Source organism: Patella vulgata, chromosome 8, assembly GCF_932274485.2.
Source record: "Patella vulgata chromosome 8, xgPatVulg1.2, whole genome shotgun sequence".
Taxonomy (NCBI): domain Eukaryota; kingdom Metazoa; phylum Mollusca; class Gastropoda; family Patellidae; genus Patella; species Patella vulgata.
The window spans coordinates 22,318,287-22,340,269 of record NC_065886.2 but is presented as its reverse complement, the minus strand read 5'-3'; the positions used below and the strand labels follow the sequence as shown (position 1 = coordinate 22,340,269).

The window sequence follows — 21,983 nt, the reverse complement described above, 5'->3', positions numbered from 1 at the left end:
ACTACTTTCAGGTTCCCGGATTACCAATGGCGTTGCCCATGACGACGCCTTTGAAGAATGTTTTATCATACAAATATTTCAATGTCTGAAGCTATTTTTCTTTCAAGTTTATCCGATTTTCTTCAATCAAGGACAACTTTGCACTAAAAATTCTACACACGCTTCGAACGACGGAATTTTGATAACTTCTTTTTAAAAGCGGCAAGTGTTCCTAATAAGAAAACCGGTGCGGCATCGCAATTGTTTAGGCGTAGGTACACATCACTTACCGTCTTACAGCCGAGGCTACGAGGCTATATGTCGAGTAATGGAATCTGCCGAGGTTTGCCGAGTGGCCATGCAGAACGCAAGTTATATAACGATAGACGTCATTGTTCCAGATCCTAGTGTAGTACAGACAAATAAAACGAAATTTTGAACTATTAAAAACGAAACAAAATAGGATCTGTGTTTTAATCAGATTGATAAAATCACATCACAATGTCCAATTTTATTGAACATTAAATTGGACAAAAATTGTGGGCCAAACAATCGGATAATAATTAGACACGACTGCTATTTCTGGCAATTACCAACCAAAAGTACGAGTATTGGGCTTATCAGGCTGGCTTTAAAATCGGATGTGCTGTAATCAGATAGAGCAACTATGAATGAAACAAAACAAAACATTGTTTGGTTAACTGAACATTTATTTCTTTTTTGTAACTAGTAAATTTCTCCTTACATAAAACAAGATGTCGTTGCAAGAAGACACTTTAAAAAGATCACCGGGTGAAAAAAAAAAAAAAAACATTTTTCAACCTGAATATATCTACAGTTGTTCTTGATTCTTTTGTCAAGACTACTTAAATAACTCATATTAAAAGACACACCATAACACATTATAGTCAGGTCAAGTTGTATGGACAACAATCGGTGCCAAAAATTCTTTTTTGTTTAGTTTCTTAAATAATTTGTTTTTAATATAATTATAATAAAGAGATTATGATGAGTCTTTAATAATGTCCATAATATCATAGTAAATAATAATAATGTATAGTTTGATATTTGCTTATCAATAGAAATTGATCATACTAATGTTGCCCATAGACAAAAATGGTACTCAAACAAATACATATTTTGCTATCCTTCATCATTTTGACTGAAAACAATAAGAAAAATTGGCTGCACATGATTAAAATTTGATTTTTTTTTTTTTAGAATGTGAATAAATGATTTATTATTCATATTCAGTTAGTACGACCTTGAACGAAGGTTAGCAACAGTATTTACTAAGAACCATGATTGTGGGTGTCCACTTTGATTATGTTGCATATAAATATATAATTATATTCTGACTAGTCTAGAAGTGTTGCTTCCTAAATTAACAAAACCATTTTTGATGACATAAAATTTTTGATATTGTCAACTACTTTATTGATCTCAAGTAAAATACTTTGTTTATCGAAGTCAATTCAATAATATGTTCAAGGGAGAATTAGCTCCATTAGTTTTAGCAGATATGTCTTTCCATTTGTCATCATCTTTTGTAAAATTTGGTGTTAAAATTAAGGTTTTCTATTTTTAGATGAAACAAAATATTGAAAAACAAAGTAATATTTGACCTAAGTAGGAATATATGATATTATTATTTAGGATTTTGTTTTTGGAGGAATTTTTTTTTAAAAACAAAAATATACCTTTATGAACCACAAAGATACCTAGTAAGCCATTCCAAATTAAGTATCCAGCATTATATTATTCAATTCTCAATCAACAAAAGGTGTGACCAAAACTAAAGTGATTATTAACCATGGCATAGGTAGGTTTAAGGTAACGTCTAACTCTAACCATGACCCCTGTAAGAATTATTGTTGACTACTTTTATTGCTTGTAAAATCTATGTGTAGTTCTGTTTATTTTTTATTAAACACCAAAAATATTCTCAAAGAAAAAAAAAATATTACTTTCAAACCAACATAAAAAATATTTAGAGGTTTTCAACCTCAATTCATAATTCGGACCCAATTTTCCAAAATAAATTTCTGAAATCACTCAAAAATAATGATGTCTTAAAAATAAAATATTGTATTACAAACAAAGTAACTTCTACACAAAATATCACCCTAAAGGCATGTACACACTAAAACAATTTTCACTGACAACACTGATTGCAATTTTAGTCTATCAAACAGGTGATATTTTAAAAAAAAATCAATGTGGTCAACAAAAAGTCTGATAATATGCTCTGGCCCTTAGACATTATATCATGCAGAATTGACACCCATCACTAGATTGATTTGACAAGAAATGTCATAATTCTATCACAATTACGAAGTAGGATAAATAATAATGTGATGTTAAAATTAACAACAAAAAACAGCTTCACATATCACATCATAAAACATGTGAAAAGCTCAGATGCTTGTCTTGTGTGTCAAAAACATAGCTTCACATATCACATTATAAAGTGATGAAAACATGTGAAAAGCTCAGCTGCTTGTGTCTTGTGTCAAAATGGAAGCTATATTGCTTCTAGTCAATAATTTATGACCTATGATAAATAATTTATATACAGGACCTCACAAAAAACGTATGTGTTTTGTTTATTTGCAAAAATATGTTTAAAACAATGTTTACATTTCTATTGATTACAATGTGTAGAAGATGTAATCTTTAACGGGCAGCACTGTTTTTTTTATTTTTAGATTTGGCCTAATATAGTCTTGGGTTGATTTGATGTTTTATTTCAATTACAAATTGACAAAGCTTTATATGATTTTCATCATGATTTAAACAACAGACTGATGAAAGCAAACTGTCAATAAGTTCATTTACAGACATAAATATTAAATCAAATAGTATATCCATCAATCTAACCCAAAGCTATGTCTTATTTCTTGTTCCATGTATGCTGTTGTTGACAGCATTTAACATTCAAGGTCATGTTTAAGAAAAAATGATTTCTGGGCCTCCGACAACACCATAATACCTTTGTCCTGATATGACAGCTAATCATTTCCCATAATGTATTGTGTCACAATCTCTGCTCGTTACTGATCGCACTCTATAAACCCAAGATAGTTTGGAGTAAACAACTATGAATACATCATGTCAACAATTTTATTTTTCACACCCAAATCAAAATCAAATCCTTTCAAAAATGTGTATTTCGTATTGATATATTACGGAGAGAACTGGTTCTTATTTCCTGTAACTACTTGATACTAGATTTCATCAAACCAGGAAAAGTAATGCTTTTTAATTTTAAATGTAAACTCTACTTCTAATTTACAAGTCTTCCTGAATGCTGAACTCCCCAAGGGCATTACTTGATAAAATGTGATTTATCTAGACTACATACAAACTTGTAGACACACTGTAATTCCTGACTTGATTATTGGGGAATTTGTTTAAAAGATCAAATAAGCTGATAAGTCAGGGTTGCATTAATTTCTAGTCAGATTGGGTTAATATTTGCGTTAATATTTCAAATAGTTTATATTTGTAAATACAAAGTTCATAATAATATACTGATATAAGTATTTTTAATGTATCTTGTGCAATAATGAACTCGTTTCAAGTACCAAAACATTATACTATAACATTTTCCTTTCAATTGCTCAAACTTACACTGAATTTTTGATCTGGGTCACTCTCTGCTTAACTTTGTGGTTTCCTCTCAATGCCGAAAGACCCATATTCGCAAACTAATTATTTAAATATACAAGGTGGTATATCATGTGACATCTGTCTGCTTTAGCAATTTTCCGCCCGTAGATAAAACCCAGGTTAAGGTACCTGTAATGACACAGTGCGCCAAAACTGGAATCCAAAATTAACAAACACACTGAAATTGAGTTTACCACAAGATCACTAATCCCCCCCACACCCCCATCAGATCAACCCAATTCAATACTTTATTTTGACCGAATCAAGGTTCCTATTTGGCAGCTTAGCTTTTCTTATAAAAACATAAATTATTATGATTCTCTCCTCTCAACAAAAACCAAACAAAGAAATTAATACCATCAATCAATCAAATTATGTAGGCTAAAAAAAAATCTTTCCCGTCTATTTATCAAACACATAATTTTCTTTTTTACAAAAAAAATTAAATCGTTTGTATGTCCTTGGCTCAAATTGTTAATATTATGACAAAATTTTACGACTATGATCTAGAACTATAAAGTTGATGTCAACAAAAATGTAAAATAAAATGATGAAATTTGATCAGTGAACCATAAATATATTTTGTATACATACATATCGCATCTAACTATACACATATATATCAACAACTTCACTTTTAATAACACAAAATAACATTGTTTATAATAGCTTCTCTCTATACAAAATAACATTATACAATAACAAATAACTTTTAATCTATACACATTATCCTTATTACAACTAATAATAATCTGTGTAATATATATATATAACTTACATACAAGTCTACAATTCACACTTTTTATATACTAATATACAGGTACATAGATAGGAGAAATAGGGAAAAACCCATTTTCTGTGTCATGATAATTAAACAATGTGCTGAATTGATGATAAGGGTATTTCCCTTCTTTTTTTTTTTTTACATCTGTGCCTAAAATGAAAATATTCCAACCATAGTCAAGGTGCATGTATCTGCCTTTTAATAACACAGTAAAATAGACTACGCTATGTGCATGTTGTATGGCTTGAATACAGGGAATTCTCCTATATAGCACTGCAGAAAAAAAGAGAATATACAGAGAGACAGGTTGGTTAACGATTGCTCATGGTTGATATGATACATAATGATTTGTTTCTACAATGTATAACTATAAATATGATACAAATAGTGAATGAACATGTGCTATCATTAATTTATATTTACAAAGACATGATAAAATGTCTGGATAATGCATCTTTAGACAATAACAACCAGCACTATATATAATAGTTCGACAAAATCTAACAGAAATATCACATGCTAAAATTATGCACAGATTGAATTGACCTCTTTTCTCTATACAATATAATACAGCAACCATTTCTCATCCATAATTTACAAACATGTACATACCTTGTATTGGACAATATCATAAGTGATAACAGTTTAGTGGACAATTAATGTATGCTTAGACACAAACTTCTAGAAGTCTGCAGTTTTAATTTGATTTTTTGACACATAAAATAATGGTTAGATGACAAAGGATTATATATTTACTATATGATTTTCATATTGAGTTCAAAGATGTAAATATTTTCAGTATATCAAGTTTACTGAATAATTTGAACTAGTATAGTCATGTTCAGTAGACTGTCACAATAGATGGACATTGTTCGATGTACGTGTAAGTGAAATTCACACGTGTTAAACAATTTTGATAACAAATTTTTGATATTGAATACACAAAAAAAAGCTGTTAGAATTGAGCTCTACTTGATGTTTACTATAATATACAGGTCCTGTGTGTCAACAGTATTACCTACTCCTAAACGATTTCTAAATGTCTTGGACAAAATAACAGGAAATGGATTAATTTTAAATCAAAGGCTAATAAGCTATGTAAATTTATGAGCATCAATATGACATTTTTACACTGACAACCTGAAGAAAATATTGCAGCATGCATTGACCATATAAATATTATTTTCCAAATCTACACTTGAATGATAAAAATATAAGGGTTCATGATTTGAAATAGTTCTTGCAATAATAAATATTGGATATTGATATTGTTTGAGATGTTTGAAAGTGATTTATAAGTATAGTTTATATGGTGTAACTTAGATTGCATACATATATATAATCTTCCTAACTATTGTATCCTGGATACGTGTCCATAATGTTTCTGTCTATACTGACATGACTGATGAGTTTGCTAGCTAATATTATAATGTAGGTAATAGACCTTATCACACTGAACATAAATAGACTGAAATATTACACATCTCTACATTCATATAATATACATGCGAAAACCTAGCACACAAACAATGGGGGAAAGGAGGGGGGATCCCTATACATCTTTCTTACATCCATTTAGGAAGGGGAATTCATACAAATACATAGGATGGGCAATCTCTACAGAGTACAGACCTCTCTTACTAACAGGATAGGGAATCCCTACAGAAACCCTACAGGGGAATCTCCTTTCTATCCACACACATACATAACAAGGTGGGTTAAATCCTTTTAAAGAACTAATATTTATGCAGTACCACATCAGAAATTAGTATAATTTTCATCGCCACGACAACTAAAACAACAAATTGTCACCTAATATTAAGTGATGTAGTTAGAAAGGATTTATAGCCCCACATCTTTGTCTATATAAACAATCATCACTATCTATACTAGAGAATAATTATGTTAAATCCATTTGTTCCTCAACGACTGTACCAAAATAAGATCTGTCTTGTCGTATCGTCGTCGTCGTACCAGATGCGTTGTCTGATTGATCTGTTGGCACATCATCTGATAAAGTCAGATTTCCAGTAAAAGACAATAAATTTAAAGGATATACCACACTGCTATGATCTACTCCCCGTTTTCTCTCTGCAGGGGCCACAGATAGATCTAGAGGCACATTTTCAAATTGATTGTACGTTTCAACATTACCAGGATTCACCATTGTTTTATGTGACATCACAGCCTCTTTGGGCATGTCAGATGCCCCACACACATTTTCACAAGATTCATCCAGTGTAAACATTAGTCCAGCTTCCTGTTGACGATTAAAATGATGGGTTGTCATGGAAACTGGGTCTTGTTGCCATGGAGATTGATATGGTGTGTCCAGTGAAGAACATGTTGCTGTGGGAACAGTTGACTGGTAGACAGGACCAGTCTTGCTGTAACAGTCATGTGAAATACTTGTCTGAGGCAAGTAAGTGGTCAAACCTTTAGATAAATCTGGGAGACCCTTTGAAGCATCCAAACATGGTGGCATAGAAAACATATTTTTATTTCCGAGATTCTCTGGGTTCGAATAAACATTGCAAGATTGCCGCAAATCTATGGTGGGTAAATTCTGTGGAGTAATATTCAGTTGCTGAAACTGCTGATGAAGTGGAGACGTTTGTCCATGGGCCTGAAACATTTGTCGCTTGTGTTGCAATCGGTGCTGTAACATCTGTGACGTTGTCGATGGAGGGAATTCGTACAACTGTTTGGCGACCTGGGGGTCGTCATCAGGGGTAGCCTTCACCATCTGCTGTTCTAATTGAAGACTCTGTTTTAGAGCCAGAAGTCGATGTGGAGCTATGTCAAAAGTTTCAGAAGGCAGGCTCATTCTCTTCATCAAGGGACGACGTCGTGATGAGTGTACTGGTGTCTCGTCTAACGACCATTGTCGAAAACTAGGATGAAGAGGTGCTGATAATTTTCGATGTGGTACGGCTGCTGATGCTGGTGTGGGCATCACAGTAGGGGGATACTGATACAGATTCTGTAGTTGCTGATGCTCTTGACGTAACTCCAACATACCTTTGGCTCTCATACTTTCCCGTAAACGCTGACGAAATGCAATAATTCCCTGAGCAACTAACCCATCAGATGCACGTCTGCCTTCACGGAAATTAACGGGTGATCTCGTTTGGGATCTATCCTGAGTTGGTTCATCCTGTGACCCGGTCGTTTCGATGCTACAACTATTATTTACCTGTAACATGGATGCAGGATTGATGTTGTCTAAGTTAGAATACGTAGGGGTGAGAGATGTGTTACTTAAAGCACAAGAAGATGAAGTTGTTTGAACACATGACGACAGACTAGAATTAACATCTGCTTCCAGTGACGAATCAAAACTCGTAAACGGTGACTGACTATACATTGTGTTATTTGTCGTCGTGCCATTATTGCTTATAAAATTAAAATTGCTAAAATCCCCGTAAGCACAACTAGGAATCAGTCCGTATCCATCTTTGGCAATTGAATAGCGTCGCTGAAATAGATCATTGTCTGTATCGCGATCTAAAATATCGGCTTCCACACCTTCATCTATAGATGTTGTGATCACATGACCAGCGATAGTTTGCATGGTCTTAACGAAGGGCTGAGGTAAAACGTCTGCTAAACAACCACTTACTCCAATTGGAGAGGGATTCATGTCTGCTTCACTTAGTGTTGATCGTTTTATATTGGATGGCGAGGGGGTCTGCGCCGTGTGGGGAGGATTAACACAGTCCGTCGTTCGACTAAACACACCTTGTTTAACCAGACCAAGAGGTGTTTTATGTCCACAAGAGGTGATTTGATTTGATTTTACTCTCATCATTGCTTGTTCTGCTATCGAACTCGGCCGTCTGCGTCTTGAGTCGATTCTGTTATCTGTAGGGAAACTACTTCGATGATGTCGTAATTTATCCAAGAGAAGATAATATATTGCGGTATAATGATCATAGGCATCGTTCTTTAAAGCCTGGGAAAAAAAGAGGAAAACTATTTGTCAAAATACTATTCAAAAGAATGATCAGGATTTAATACATATAACTTATTATTGAGAGAGAGAGAGAAATGGGGTTTAACATCCACTCGACACAAACTAGGTCATCTCGGTACTAACATATAGTTCAATTTTATTTCAATAATTCGCTTGCGCATAGGGGTTTTTAGAACTGGAGGACCCGGAGAAAACCCACGAGATTGGGCAGGCGAGCCCTACTCCTTGTCGCGTACAACCAGGGAATCGAAGCCAATGTAGTTGACTCACGCGCTAGTCATTCAGCCATCCACCCCCACCTATGATAAACATAATTGTGCCAGCACAATTTGCAAAATACATTTGGCTCAAAATATACAGTGAAAATAGCTTGACCTTGGGTCTTTCACAATTATTGCATTACAGGTAGTTTCATTCAGACAAAGGTTTATACCAGGTGTTTCATTTCAAATTGTGCCAGTTGGTCAATTTTTAACGTATTACAAAGGTGACAGAATCTTGTTTAATAAAACATACATTTTCTGAGTACACACTTAAAATCAGATAAGCTGAACACCTACCTCCATTGTTTTTTGTTGATCTATACCTAAGCTTTGCATGATTCGTAATATTTTTTCGTTGAATTCCCCGACTTTGGCGTTATATCCGATTAAAGGACTAGAGGGAGGTAGACTAGGCGGTCCGCCTTCTAACTGCATCCATCGATGACTTTTGATCTGATTAACTGAGTAGCGTTTATTTGGATCTAATACCAACATCTTGCGTATTAACTGTTCACATTCTATAAGACAAGACAAACATTATAGTGGAATTTGAAAAATCATTTGGAACAATTTGTGAGAACTTGGTGATTCAAAATCATAACTGCATTTACCGTAATCTAAAAAGTGCCCCCGATTGTCAGGAAAATAATTATTCTAATTAATTATACAGCAGTAAAACACAGCCATGGTTTATATCTGAAAGTATGGTCACTTAATACTAATAGAATAATCAACATATTTAATAAAGGGTAGACCTTTACATGAAATAGCTCATGTAGATCCTAATTAACCTGAGAATGAAAGATATAACCTACCTGTTGACATAAAGAATGGGATTCTAAATCTTCCTGATAAAACACGATCCCGTAAAGAAGGTAAATTGGGTCCGTCAAATGGTAAAGCTCCACACACCAATACATATAATACTACTCCAAGACTCTGTTATCAAATCAATTAGATAAAATAAAATGAATACAATACAATACTTTAAGTTGAGCTATATTGAGACTAACATCTTTTTTTTTTGCTACAGTTGTCAAGGGCTCTTTTATGTAGAATATTAATTTGCACACAGGATCTCAATTTTTGCTGCAATCAGAACAACTAGAATTAGAATAGGAAGATCAACATGTCAGACAGATGTTTGGCACCTTATCCACAATCCCTCTTTTATCTGGCTATGCAATTCAGACATAGGTTCCTATAAGACTAACAGCAAAATATTACACAGTATTTAGGCTATAACCTACCCATATATCAATTTGGGGACCAAGATACTTCTTTCCTTCAAAAACTTCTGGTGCAGCATATGGTGGACTACCACACCATGTAGCCAATTCTTCATTTTCTTTGAAGAAATTACCAAATCCAAAATCTGTAAATAAATAAAAATATGCATTTTATATTTTATAGAATATTAATTCTGGGTCATAAATGGCAACAAAACAAACTCTTTACTTTACTCATCTCAAGTTCTTTTTTATATAGGCCTATGTAACCAGAAAACACATTTATGCAATGAAAGATGGGAGAGACCACAGCAAATCTGTCAAGATACAGTATTTATCAACTGACAAGCAAAGTGGAAACAAAGTGTATTAACATACTCCTTGTCCTTGACAAGCAAAATATCATATATTCTTTAATAGAAATTTAAAATATAGGCCCACTCCATTGACAAGTGGAATATTATAAAAGAATACATATCTAAATTGAAAATAACTGTCATGACTCATTGTCATAAATTCAAAAGGTCAGACATAATGATCATTAATTAGTCATTGTGGTCTGACACTAATTAAGTCATTAACTGAATCTACAAAATTTATTTTCTATTATTAGAAAACAAGCGGTTGCCATGCAATATACGCCCACATTTTGCAAGAGATGGACAGAGAACAAGCTCAAAAAAAGAAGTGATTTTTTCGTACAATCAAGGGCCATAATTCAGGAAGTTATGATCCAATATGTGCGAATATCGAAAGGAACCAAGATCTTTAAGTTATAAATATGTATTTCAAGTTTCATCAAAATCGGATCAAAATTGTGACCTCTATAGGGTCCACAACCTTGATATACCATATTTTTACGCTATTTGAGAACGAACGGCGGCCATTTTGTCTGTCAATTTTGGGCCAATTTTCACGAAATTTGAACTCAGTCGACCCTAGGGTGTAACGGTGATATATATCTTTTTTTATATCGGATAAAAATTATGACCTCTATAGGGTCCACAAGCTAAAAACGCGATTTTTCGTACAATCAGGGGTCATAATTCAGGAAGTTACGGGCCGATATGCGCGAATATCGAAAGGATCCAAGATCTTTGGGTTATAACCTTACATTTCAAGTTTCAACAAAATCGGATAAAAATTGTGACCTCTTTAGGGTCCACAACCTTGATATACCATATTGTTACGCTATTTGAGAACGAACGGCGGCCATTTTGTCTGTCAATTTTGGGCCGATTTTCACGAAATTCGAACTCGGTCGTCCTTAGGGTGTAACGGTGATATAATAATACGGGTTTTTAAAATCGGATAAAAATTATGACTTCTACAGGGTACACAAGCTAAAAACGCGATTTTTCGTACAATCAGGGGCCATAATTCAGGATGTTACAGTCCGATATGCGTGAATATCGAAAGGAACTGAGATCTTTGGGTTATAAACTTACATTTCATGTTTCAACAAAATCGGATAAAAATTGTGACCTCTATAGGGTCCACAAGCTAAAAACGTGATTTTTCGTACAAACAGGGGCCATAATCCATGAAGTTTCGATCCGATACATGCCAATATCGAAAGCAGCCGAGATTTTTTTGGGATAAAGCTATATTTCAAATTTCGTCAAAATCGGACAAGAATTGTGACCTGTAGAGAGTCCACAAACAAATTGAAGACGTCCGGACGGACAGGGGCGATGACAATATACGTCCACATGAAAATGTGGGAGTATAATAATTATTTTAATAAATCATAGGTCTGGTCTATTATTGTAATTTATGAAATAACAAGATCTTCCTATATTAACATGGATGTCGGCCATCTGAATATAATATTATATAGCGAATATGTATAACTAGTCTATTATAGTGAACAAGCCATCAAGGCCAATCTCCATGCTTTTTCTTATAGTGGTTGTCATTGAGTTTATTAATGTCATGAAATTATATACCAAGTTTCATCACTTTAAGTTCTTTAATAACTCAATTACAAGCAAAGTTATTGTGTTCCAAAATCAAATTGCTTAACCTGAGCAGTTAGCCTAAGGGGAAATGCTCATCATCATCAAACACAGTCAAGACATTTACTTAATGAACTTTTTTACCTCAGTTTTAGATTAAAAGTGCTTGTACAACAGACAGAAAGACAGTCAAACCTATTTCAACAGTCTTCTGATTTCTCTGAAAGGTGAGGGACAAATAGAAAAGTTACAGACATGAGTACCGTGTAATCAAAGAAACCCTTTGATGTTATATTAAAACAGCTATATCTACTGACGACCTCATGATGTGTAATATATCTGTATAAAATATTTAACTATGTACAGGTGTATTTTTACTCACCTGCTATTTTAATATTTAAATTTGCATCCATCAATAAATTTTCTGCCTGAAAAATATAAAAAATGCTTCCATAAAATAACGATGAATTTCTAAAATCAATATAAGAGCAAAAACAAGTTGTGTAGGATGTAAGCTTATCTACACAATTATAAAATTATGTACAGTAGGTCATTTTAATATTATCAAGGTAGTTTTTCATGAATGTTGATATACACACTCTTAAAGTTTTATCAGGTGTTGTCTATCAATTACATAACAATTTATTAATCAGAGATTTCATTTTGTTTTCCTCAGATTAGCATGAAAGTTTTTCCATCTGACTCAGCTAGAATATCTCATTTGACATTTGCAGTTAGCACTTTAATAGCTAGGCTAAGATAAAGAATAGAGTTCAATTTTTAATCAAAACAATACTTTGGTGTTTTTTAGAGACTAAGTTGGGGTTTTTTTTGTTCATTTGTGCAATACCAGGCAGGGAGGACAATTGCTCTTAACAACTTATCTGCATAAAATGCTTACTACATAAGATGTCACTCTTGCATTCACATCTGATGAGACACATGATAGGTATGTATGTGGTGTTATCATATCACTCATAGTTTGACTCGTATAGCCCGTTCAGACTCTTATTTTTAAACCAGTTCATAATCGCTGGGGTTTTTAAGACAGCATCGTGTTGTGTTCACACGTACTATAAGCCAAACCAGTTTAACTATTCTGACCTCTTCAGTCGGAGGTTAGAGTTAACTGCGCATGGGTAGCTTCATATTCTTTATTCGGTTCTCGAAGCAAGCTGGAGCTGGGGTTTTTAAGCCAACCCGTTCAGACGGCTAAGATGAACCAGTTTAAAATAAAAAGCCTTCTCGAAGACAGGTCGCGAGCAGGGTTTTTTAAACTGGTTAATTTGCCCCACATTTGCGTTCAGACACTTAAGTTAAACTGGTTTAACGATCCCCAGGGTTTTTAAACCAGTTCAACTTAAGCGTCTGAACGGGCTATTAGATAGAGTTTGGTTTGGTGAAATAATTGCCCCCAACCGCCTCTAACGAGTTAAAGGGCCATATTGTCTGGCATTTTGGATTTTACTATTATCTAATCACCACACAACATAATGAACAATTTCAGTTTATTCCTTGGTCCCCAAAACAAACAATTAGACACCAAAATTATCATTCTAGACTAAATACTATGCGAGTTATAGCGGAATATGGGGAATGGCGGCCATCTTGAATGTCTCAAGGGTGACGAAGGTTCACCCGCCAGATTCTAAAAGCGGACACCTTAGGCTACTAAAATTAATTTTTGTGTGGTCTTAACAGGTATATGTGTAAATAGGTATAACAAGGTGAACGTACTTTATAGATGATATCAATCAAATAAAGATTAACATTAAAATTATCTTATTCAACTTGCTTAATGTCATATAAAGTTCATCTTATTTCTTCTCTAAACCAAAATATTCATGTTCATGGTTGCCTCAAGTTGTATTGACATTTTAATACTCATTGCCAATATCACCAGTTGTTTAATAAGCTTACAGTAAAAGAGTTTGTAAAGCCAGTATCACCATTTTAATCTAAACAGATTGTAGGGCTGATAAGATCACATTTCTATGCATATTTTGAATAATAATTAACAGTGTGAAGGTGCCTTTAGCCAATATAGATACATGTACAGTGTTAAATTGGTACCTGTTTTGCAGTTTAGCTCGGGACCCTGCTTGGCTTAGTAGCATTTTTTTTTTAAAACTATATTTTTGTAAGTTAATTGGTAGTCAAACAAAATATATAATACAGCACTCAACAGACCACAGTAAAACCTAATAATAATAAGAGGCCCATGGTCCTTAACTGCCCATGTGTATTGAAGATTTTGGTTAACGAGAATTTTTGAATACCTAGAACATAAAAACATTGTTATTTCCTTTATTGATGAATATAACATAAACAAGCCAACAGTGAGGCTGATGTCCCCCGCCGAAATAGGAAAATAATTAGAGGACACATATAAATTTATCACAAATTATCTTTTACAAAGTATTGAACAATCGTAGATGAGTTATTGTTTTCCAAAGTCTCGACCAATCAAATTGCGTATCGCTCTGCTTACCCTGAGCAGAAAATGCTCATTATCAAACTTAGTCAAGGTATTACTGTAATGAAACTATACACCAAGTTTCATCAATCTCACTTAATTAGAACTAAAGTTATCGTGTCCCAAAGCATCAACCAATCAAATTGCTTATCTCTGCTTACCCTAAGCGGAAAATGCTCATCTTCGAACTCCATCAAGGCATTGACCTAATCAACACATACACCAAGTTTGAACATTCTAGCTCAATTAGGAAGAGAGTTATCGTGCCCCAAAGTATCAACCAATCAAATTGCTTATCTCTGCTTACCCTAAGCGGAAAATGCTCATCTTCGAACTCCATCAAGGCATTGACCTAATAAACACATACACCAAGTTTGAACATTCTAGCTCAATTAAAAGTTATCGTGTCCCAAAGCATCAACCAATCAAATTGCTTATCTCTGCTTACCCTAAGCGGAAAATGCTCATCTTCGAACTCCATCAAGGCATTGACCTAATCAACACATACACCAAGTTTGAACATTCTAGCCCAATTAGGAAGAGAGTTATCGTGTCCCAAAGCATCAACCAATCAAATTGCTTATCTCTGCTTACCCTAAGCGGAAAATGCTCATCTTCGAACTCCATCAAGGCATTGACCTAATAAACACATACACCAAGTTTGAACATTCTAGCTCAATTAGGAAGAGAGTTATTGTGTCCCAAAAAGTGTGACGGACAGACAGACGGACAGACAGACGGACGAACCCATTTTAATAGTCCCCTGCTTTCTTCGAAAGGCGGGGGACAAAAATGTCAAAATAGGTTCCATATAACAGGGTACCAAATAGATATGAAACGGTTTCTCCCTCACTTAACTCCAACATACTCTAGGAACAGAGCAAAACTGGGTACCAAGTCAAACCGTGACAACAGTATTATTTGTATAGTAAGAGTTAAGTGCATGTGTGCTGATGTGTATACAATTACACCAAGCTGACCTGACTTTATCAAAAGGATCAGAATGTTCTTAAATAAATTATTTCCGAAAGTCAACTACATGTACATGAGGAAACCTTTTCTCTGTATCAAAAGATTCATGTTGGCTTTTTTCTTAATTCATCCTCTGGTGTGCAATAAGCTTAAACCTGTTTTCGGACTGTATCTCCACTGACATCAATAAATAAATCAAAGCATCAGCTGAGTTACTTCCCTTATATTTGATCTCTTAGCAGGTATTAAATGTCAGGTTTGACGTCAGAGTGTAAGGTGATCTCAAGTTGAAACTAATCAAACCTATTTATTGGAATCCTGCAAATCTTGTCTCTCTCGCCAAAACAAACATTAGTCACAAATTACCCAGGCAAAATCGGGCACTGAATCAAATATAATTTGCAGAAGTAGAAATCTATTTTAAAATCTACATCTTTTTCCCCTTTTTAGATATCATAAATAGAAGACTAATTGCTCCTCAATTCCCTCTACAATTTTTTTTCTAAAAAGTAAATAGCAAATTGTTCACAGAGAGAATAACAAAATTCTATGCTTTATCAATAAGATAATTAACATTGATTTTTTTGATCAAGTTCTTGTCTTCTTTGAAGCTATTTCAAGATTTCTATTTTAATTCTTGTGTATCATCATTATAAAAAATTGCTTCACTTTCACTTTGGCCCCAATCTGAATGACCAGAAATAAATCTGTGTTAATTTGTTAACAAGATACCTCGACTCTGCTCACACTGATAAATAGTACCGGAAATAGTGTGGCATATAACCTATTTTTTCAATCTGAACAGAAAAGTTTGGATAAAATTATTTCGGGTAAATTGCAGAATTGTATTAATTATATAACTGCAAATTGGATTATAATTTGCTAATAGGTGGAGTTATGGAATTTCATTATCGCATGATCTTTGCTATTTTGCTGAAATGGTCTAGACAAATCCTGCAAATAGTACATGACCACAATTTACAAATGACTAATGAGTAACATTTTTAGGGAACTCTGTAAAAGATGCTGGTTTTACAAGTTACGCTTTGGCAATGTGAACCCATAATCAAAAAGTGGTTGCCATACAAGATACGCCCACATTTTGCTAAAAAAGAAAAAAAGAAGCGATAATCCAGGGAGTTTCGGTCCGATATGCACAAATATCAAAAGAAACCGAGATCTTTTGAATATAAACAAATATTTAAAGTTTCATCAAAATCGGATAAAAAATTATGATTTCTAGTGGGTCCACAATCCACAACCTTGGTACATGTATAACCATTCGAACTCAGCCATCATTATGGTGTAATGTTGAATAAAAATTTGGAAAGGAACCTAGATCTTTAGGAGATAAACCTATATTTCAAACAAACTGTGAACAGACAGGAGCGTTGACAATATACGTCCACTTGAAATTTGAGCATATAAAAAAAGCTCAGATAAATGTATGTGACTGCACCAAGTATGTAGGTTTCTTATTAATCAAATACAGAATTGTCTAAGCTTATATAACCATAAAAAAGCAATTACATTTCATATCATATCATATTATAATTAAAATTTGATTTAATACGCTTGATTTCCATCAAGGTTTTATTTCTATAATTATAGAAGATACTTGATATGAATATAATCCTTGAGTGTCATTTAGCGAATGGGCACATTAAAAAACACAACACAATTTATATGGAAATTAATCACTGGTTTATAGTTTATACACATATAGCACGACTTTTCAACAAGTATTCTCTTATAGTTTTCAAGTACAAATGGCTTCTTTTTATATGACTATAAATATTACCTTTTAGTTTACTATTTTTGTACTTGAAAACAATAAGAGAATACTTGTCGAAACGTCGTACTAGATGTGTATAATAAATTGTGTTGTGTTTAATTTATTTGATATGAACTTGATTACTTTATGTCTATCAGGTAAATTTGATACTATCTGTTTATATAACATGACTCTACTAATGTACATTGTAAAATCTTCCAGGTAAAGATCAAACTTAAAATACCCCACCTCAAAGTGTTCCTGTTGTAACTCTTAACTTATGCATCACGGTCTTACAATGTACATAAGCCTATAAATAAGGAACAAGTCACCAATTATGATGTCAGGCTCAAATTTAGGATGTATTTCAATTTTAATGTATGACCCGAAAAAGTTCAGGTACAAATTTAATTGTGGTTAACATTTTGTCTGTTGTTACACCAAATAACATTATATTCTGACCTGGATAGGTGTATATTTAACATATTATATGAATAAAATAATGTAGATAAGATAGCATGGTCTAAAAATGAAGCATCTTAATTTGAGGAACTTAAAGAGGCATTATTCAAGAGCTAAATCTGATTATTGCAGGTCTTTCTTTAGGCCTTAAATGTTATATAAATTATTAATTAGACATTCATTAACATGACAATGCAAGATAACTCGCGATGCTATCGGATGCCTTTGATTTTAAGTAGACTAGAACTGTTCAGCCATTTAATGATTTCATTTAAAAATGCAGAAGCAAGGCTAAGACTCAAAACAACTAGTACGGTGGTTACGATAATAAACAATCAATGCACAGATCATGTCAAAACTACAAACATTGATAACTTCACTAAGAATAAAGTAATTTGAATTAAATTTTCAATATATTCATTTTGCATTATATCTATTTTTGAACTATTATAGCAAGAACGACAGTTCTTTATCCAAGTCTTACATAATGTATCTTTATATCTCATTGTCAATATAAGCAAGAAAGCTTATCCGATAAGAAAATATCGCTCAATATTTAAAATTAAGACTTTTAAACAAGGTCAGCAAACTCGGTTCTTTGCATTGATGTGCATACACTGTGATTTAAATGTTTCAAATTATCGTCAAAACATGATCATCAAATTATATTTCAGAAAGAATGGTTTTAGATCACGGATAATATAACAAGTAAATTTTACTTCTAGTCTGAACTGTGCATCAATGATAATGAAAATCTTCAGCTTTCAGCTACACATTTTTCTTCGACAAGCAGAAAGAGGACTTTTAATTTTTTTAAAACTGATCTAGTTCTATTGTAAGATGAGTTTTGTTACGTAAAAAAAAAATAATTGTTTGACTCTATTAAAGTATAACATGTTTAAATTAGACTGTAGCTATCATTGAGATACAGACAATATAATTAACTTCAGTGTCAACATAACATCCAATAATTATAAACAATGCTATAATACACGTTAAAGTAGTTGGGAGAATCCTCACAAAAATATAGTACTAATGATATGAAATGGCAGTGTGTTAGTATAAGGAGAATTTTGCCCGGTCAGTGGCACTACAGTCTATTTCAAATTCCAACTGTCAAGGGATCTTTTATGTGCATGCCAATGTGTACACACGACCTAGGTTTACTGTCCCATCCAAACAACTAGACACTGTTCTTTACCAGACCCTGTCGTGCACAACCGACATGTGAAACCAAGCACAGGAGTACAAAGGAACCCCCATTCTAATGTCTTAAAATAGTGTACAAACCAAGTGAATTTTATTGAAAATTACGAATTACTTTATTCTGACTGAGCAAAGTTATGAATGTTTGAAGTTTTGACAAAAATTGCCATAAAACAGTTCATATTATATTCTCAATTGCCAAGTGCCATTGCCATGATAATTAACAAAGTTTCAATTTTCAGTCCTTTCATCCTAGTCTCTGACCATATTAGCATTTATCACAGATATGGCAGGCATTTTCTCATCCATCTAAAGGTTTATCATATGAATAAATAATAATTTATATAACATTTGAAGCCAGAAACACGCCCAGCAATATACAAGTTTAGCTATGTCTCTTTAATCTATACTATTTATTTACAAAGTATGTACCTAAAATGAAGTCATTTTGAGTACAAAAGAATGTGCTATATATACCAGTACCTGTTGAATGTAGAAGTATATATATTCGCTGTACTGTAACCAACATAATACAAGTATAAGGTTAGATCATACACGATTAAATTACATTTGAGCAAATTCTATATATTGTTATATCGTAGCTATAAATACACTGTGAACCAAATGACATTTTAAATAAGTTAGATAATCTCAACCATCCATCACATCTTGCTGTTTTAATTTCTAGACAAGTTTTCATAATGAAACAAGACAAAACTTAACCCTACTCGCAAGTCAGAATGTGACTCAAGTTGAGTTTCAGAAAGATTTCTCCTGCTGTCAAGCTAATCAGATTGCTGGCAATGTAGCCACTGTGGGCCTAACACACGGTCATTATTGACCATTATAAAAATCAGACAAAGTTGGAATTCAATAAGATCAATTGTATGAAATATGAAATATTGTAATTAAATGACTGCTTCTCTAGTAATGATTAACGATCACAGTTGACTGAGCCTACAAGCTTATATAGCTATTTTAATAATAAAATTAGCCCGGTAATCTGGACCCACATAATGACAATTTGCTTTTAGTTATCATGTATATTTATATTCTAGGTGAGAATGGGTTGGTCACTGAGTCATATGGAAAATACATGTAGTGTGGGATAAGCCAAAACCCTAGTAGTGACAGTTCTTACCTGGGTTGACCACTAAGTGTAGGAAGGAATTATTGAAATCTACTCTTTAAAATGAAATCAAATACCGGTAAATCCAATGTAGTGTTAAAAACCTGGCCAGGGACTAAAAATAAATAGTTTTCTTGGATGATGTGAGGGGTCATTGTGTCTGTGGGTACATATAACATGAATCATGGCTTTTCTCTCCAGATCTCTGATAATATAGTACCATGGTTCGGAAACCTGTATGTATAGTGTTGCTAAATGTGTATCTAGATTTCCGACCGGTACCTACCTTTAAATCCCTGTGTACTATATGACGATTATGACAATATTCCACGGCTGATAGTATCTGCCAGAATTTTCTACGAGCTTCTGATTCCATCATCCGACCATGTTGTGCTATATAATCTGTAAAAAAATATTCATATAGCTGATAAAAAGGGATATTTAACCCTTTGAAATTAAGAATGGGATGTGATAGTTATGTTTATCAGGTAACCTATATGTACATGTAATCTATTCTAGCAATTTTGTCAATCATAATATTATTATTTTGAAAATCTATAATACACTAAATAGCAGAATACACATTTCAGGGTATTACAAGTTAACAATGTAAAGTTAAAAAATGTAGGATTGATTCTTTATTTAAAGACAATGACCAAAATCCCTTCTGTCCCAGAAAAATAATGTTAATTAATTATTGATGTCATTGCTATATATGTAATTACAAATTGATGCTTATTTCATATTTATTTTGGTTGATTGAAGTGTTATCAACATAAAAATAAAAAAGAAATGAGGAACTGGTCTAATATTTATAACATCTTATCCCTAATAATAATATTCAGCTTCACAAACACAGCTCTTTAAATTATATATTCAATGGAGACTAAAAGTACATGTAGTGTACAATAATATGTAACTACATACAAAAATACAAGATAAGTACCTGGTACATGTTATCATTATAGACATATTGATTTAATGTATAAAAATATATCAAATATAGTTCATTGACATCCAAACTAGAACAGAAAATCAATACTATAAGGTATACCCAAGTCATAATAATATCATCTGATGACTGACCCTTTCAAAATGACACACAGTTCACAATCTGTTACAACTTGTTACATTCATCAACACCACACACTCATCGATAAAAACAGTTCCTACCATTATTTTTTTATCATGTTAAAACAGACTGTTACATCATAAACTCAGATTTACATGGTCAGATTGGTTATCAGAAAGAAATGAAATGAGGTTTAATGTTCTGCTCCAACTGTGCTAATGAAGGCGGGCATTTACCATACAGTGTGCTATGAGGGAAATTTTGCCTGGAGACTGGCACTACAGCCTTCTCTTATATCGAATTCGGATGACTATATACATTGTACCTTGCCAGGCATATTTTAGATGATAAAAAAATAAAAATTGTCTTTAACAAATCAATCAATAATTATTATTAAGTTCTAACTCTGCTGACACCTAGTAACCTTTCCTCCGAAGGAAAATCACTTCACTCATCATATGTAAGCTTTCAAAGTGGTTGGTTGATGCTCCGTTCCTAAATGTCAAAGGATAGTATTGCGAAATTCTTTTAAGTTTTCAATTGATTTTTTCAAGTCTGCTTTTATAAATAGAAACTGAACAGATCTATGTCTGTATAAAAATAACCATGATGATTTTTTTTTTTTGTAAACTAAGAACCCTTTCGAACTTTAACTGAAATATCACCAGGATTTCCATGTAAAACCAATTGCAAACCAAGTCTAAATATTTTTTGAGACATAAAGTGTAAGTTCATACAAAAGTTTAATAATAAAAATCTGTTATCTGTCACAATCTAATTAAAATTACAGGTATCATTCATTATTCCTTGTTATTTTTTTTTTAATAATATCTTTGGCCTGCACTGCATACACTGCAGTACTGCAGAAAACCTAAATGTCAAAGGGACTGGCAAAGCCTTTTACAATGACATAAAATACAAATAGCCAGAATAAACTTCAGTGCCAAAATTAATCTGAATATTAGCTGAATACGTTTTGAATGTGAAATGACCCGAACAAAATATATCAGGAGGGATAAAACAATTCACAA

The 21,983-nt window shown here is 33.1% G+C and overlaps 1 protein-coding gene across 2 annotated transcripts in view; it reads right to left on the bottom strand.

Moving 5' to 3' along the window:
- Positions 1–1,185: 1,185 nt before the first annotated feature.
- Positions 1,186–21,983, bottom strand: part of LOC126829468 (serine/threonine-protein kinase SIK2) — a 36,103-nt gene continuing 15,305 nt past the window's right edge. For both annotated transcript variants that reach the window (XM_050559374.2, XM_056102756.1), the window contains 6 exons: positions 20,167–20,282; positions 12,244–12,289; positions 9,925–10,049; positions 9,490–9,613; positions 8,972–9,192; positions 1,186–8,390 (listed from right to left, as the gene is read on the bottom strand). In XM_050559374.2, the coding sequence (XP_050415331.1) occupies positions 6,336–8,390; positions 8,972–9,192; positions 9,490–9,613; positions 9,925–10,049; positions 12,244–12,289; positions 20,167–20,282 (2,687 nt within the window). In that variant the 3' untranslated portion in view covers positions 1,186–6,335. The remainder of the gene's footprint in view (positions 8,391–8,971; positions 9,193–9,489; positions 9,614–9,924; positions 10,050–12,243; positions 12,290–20,166; positions 20,283–21,983) is intronic.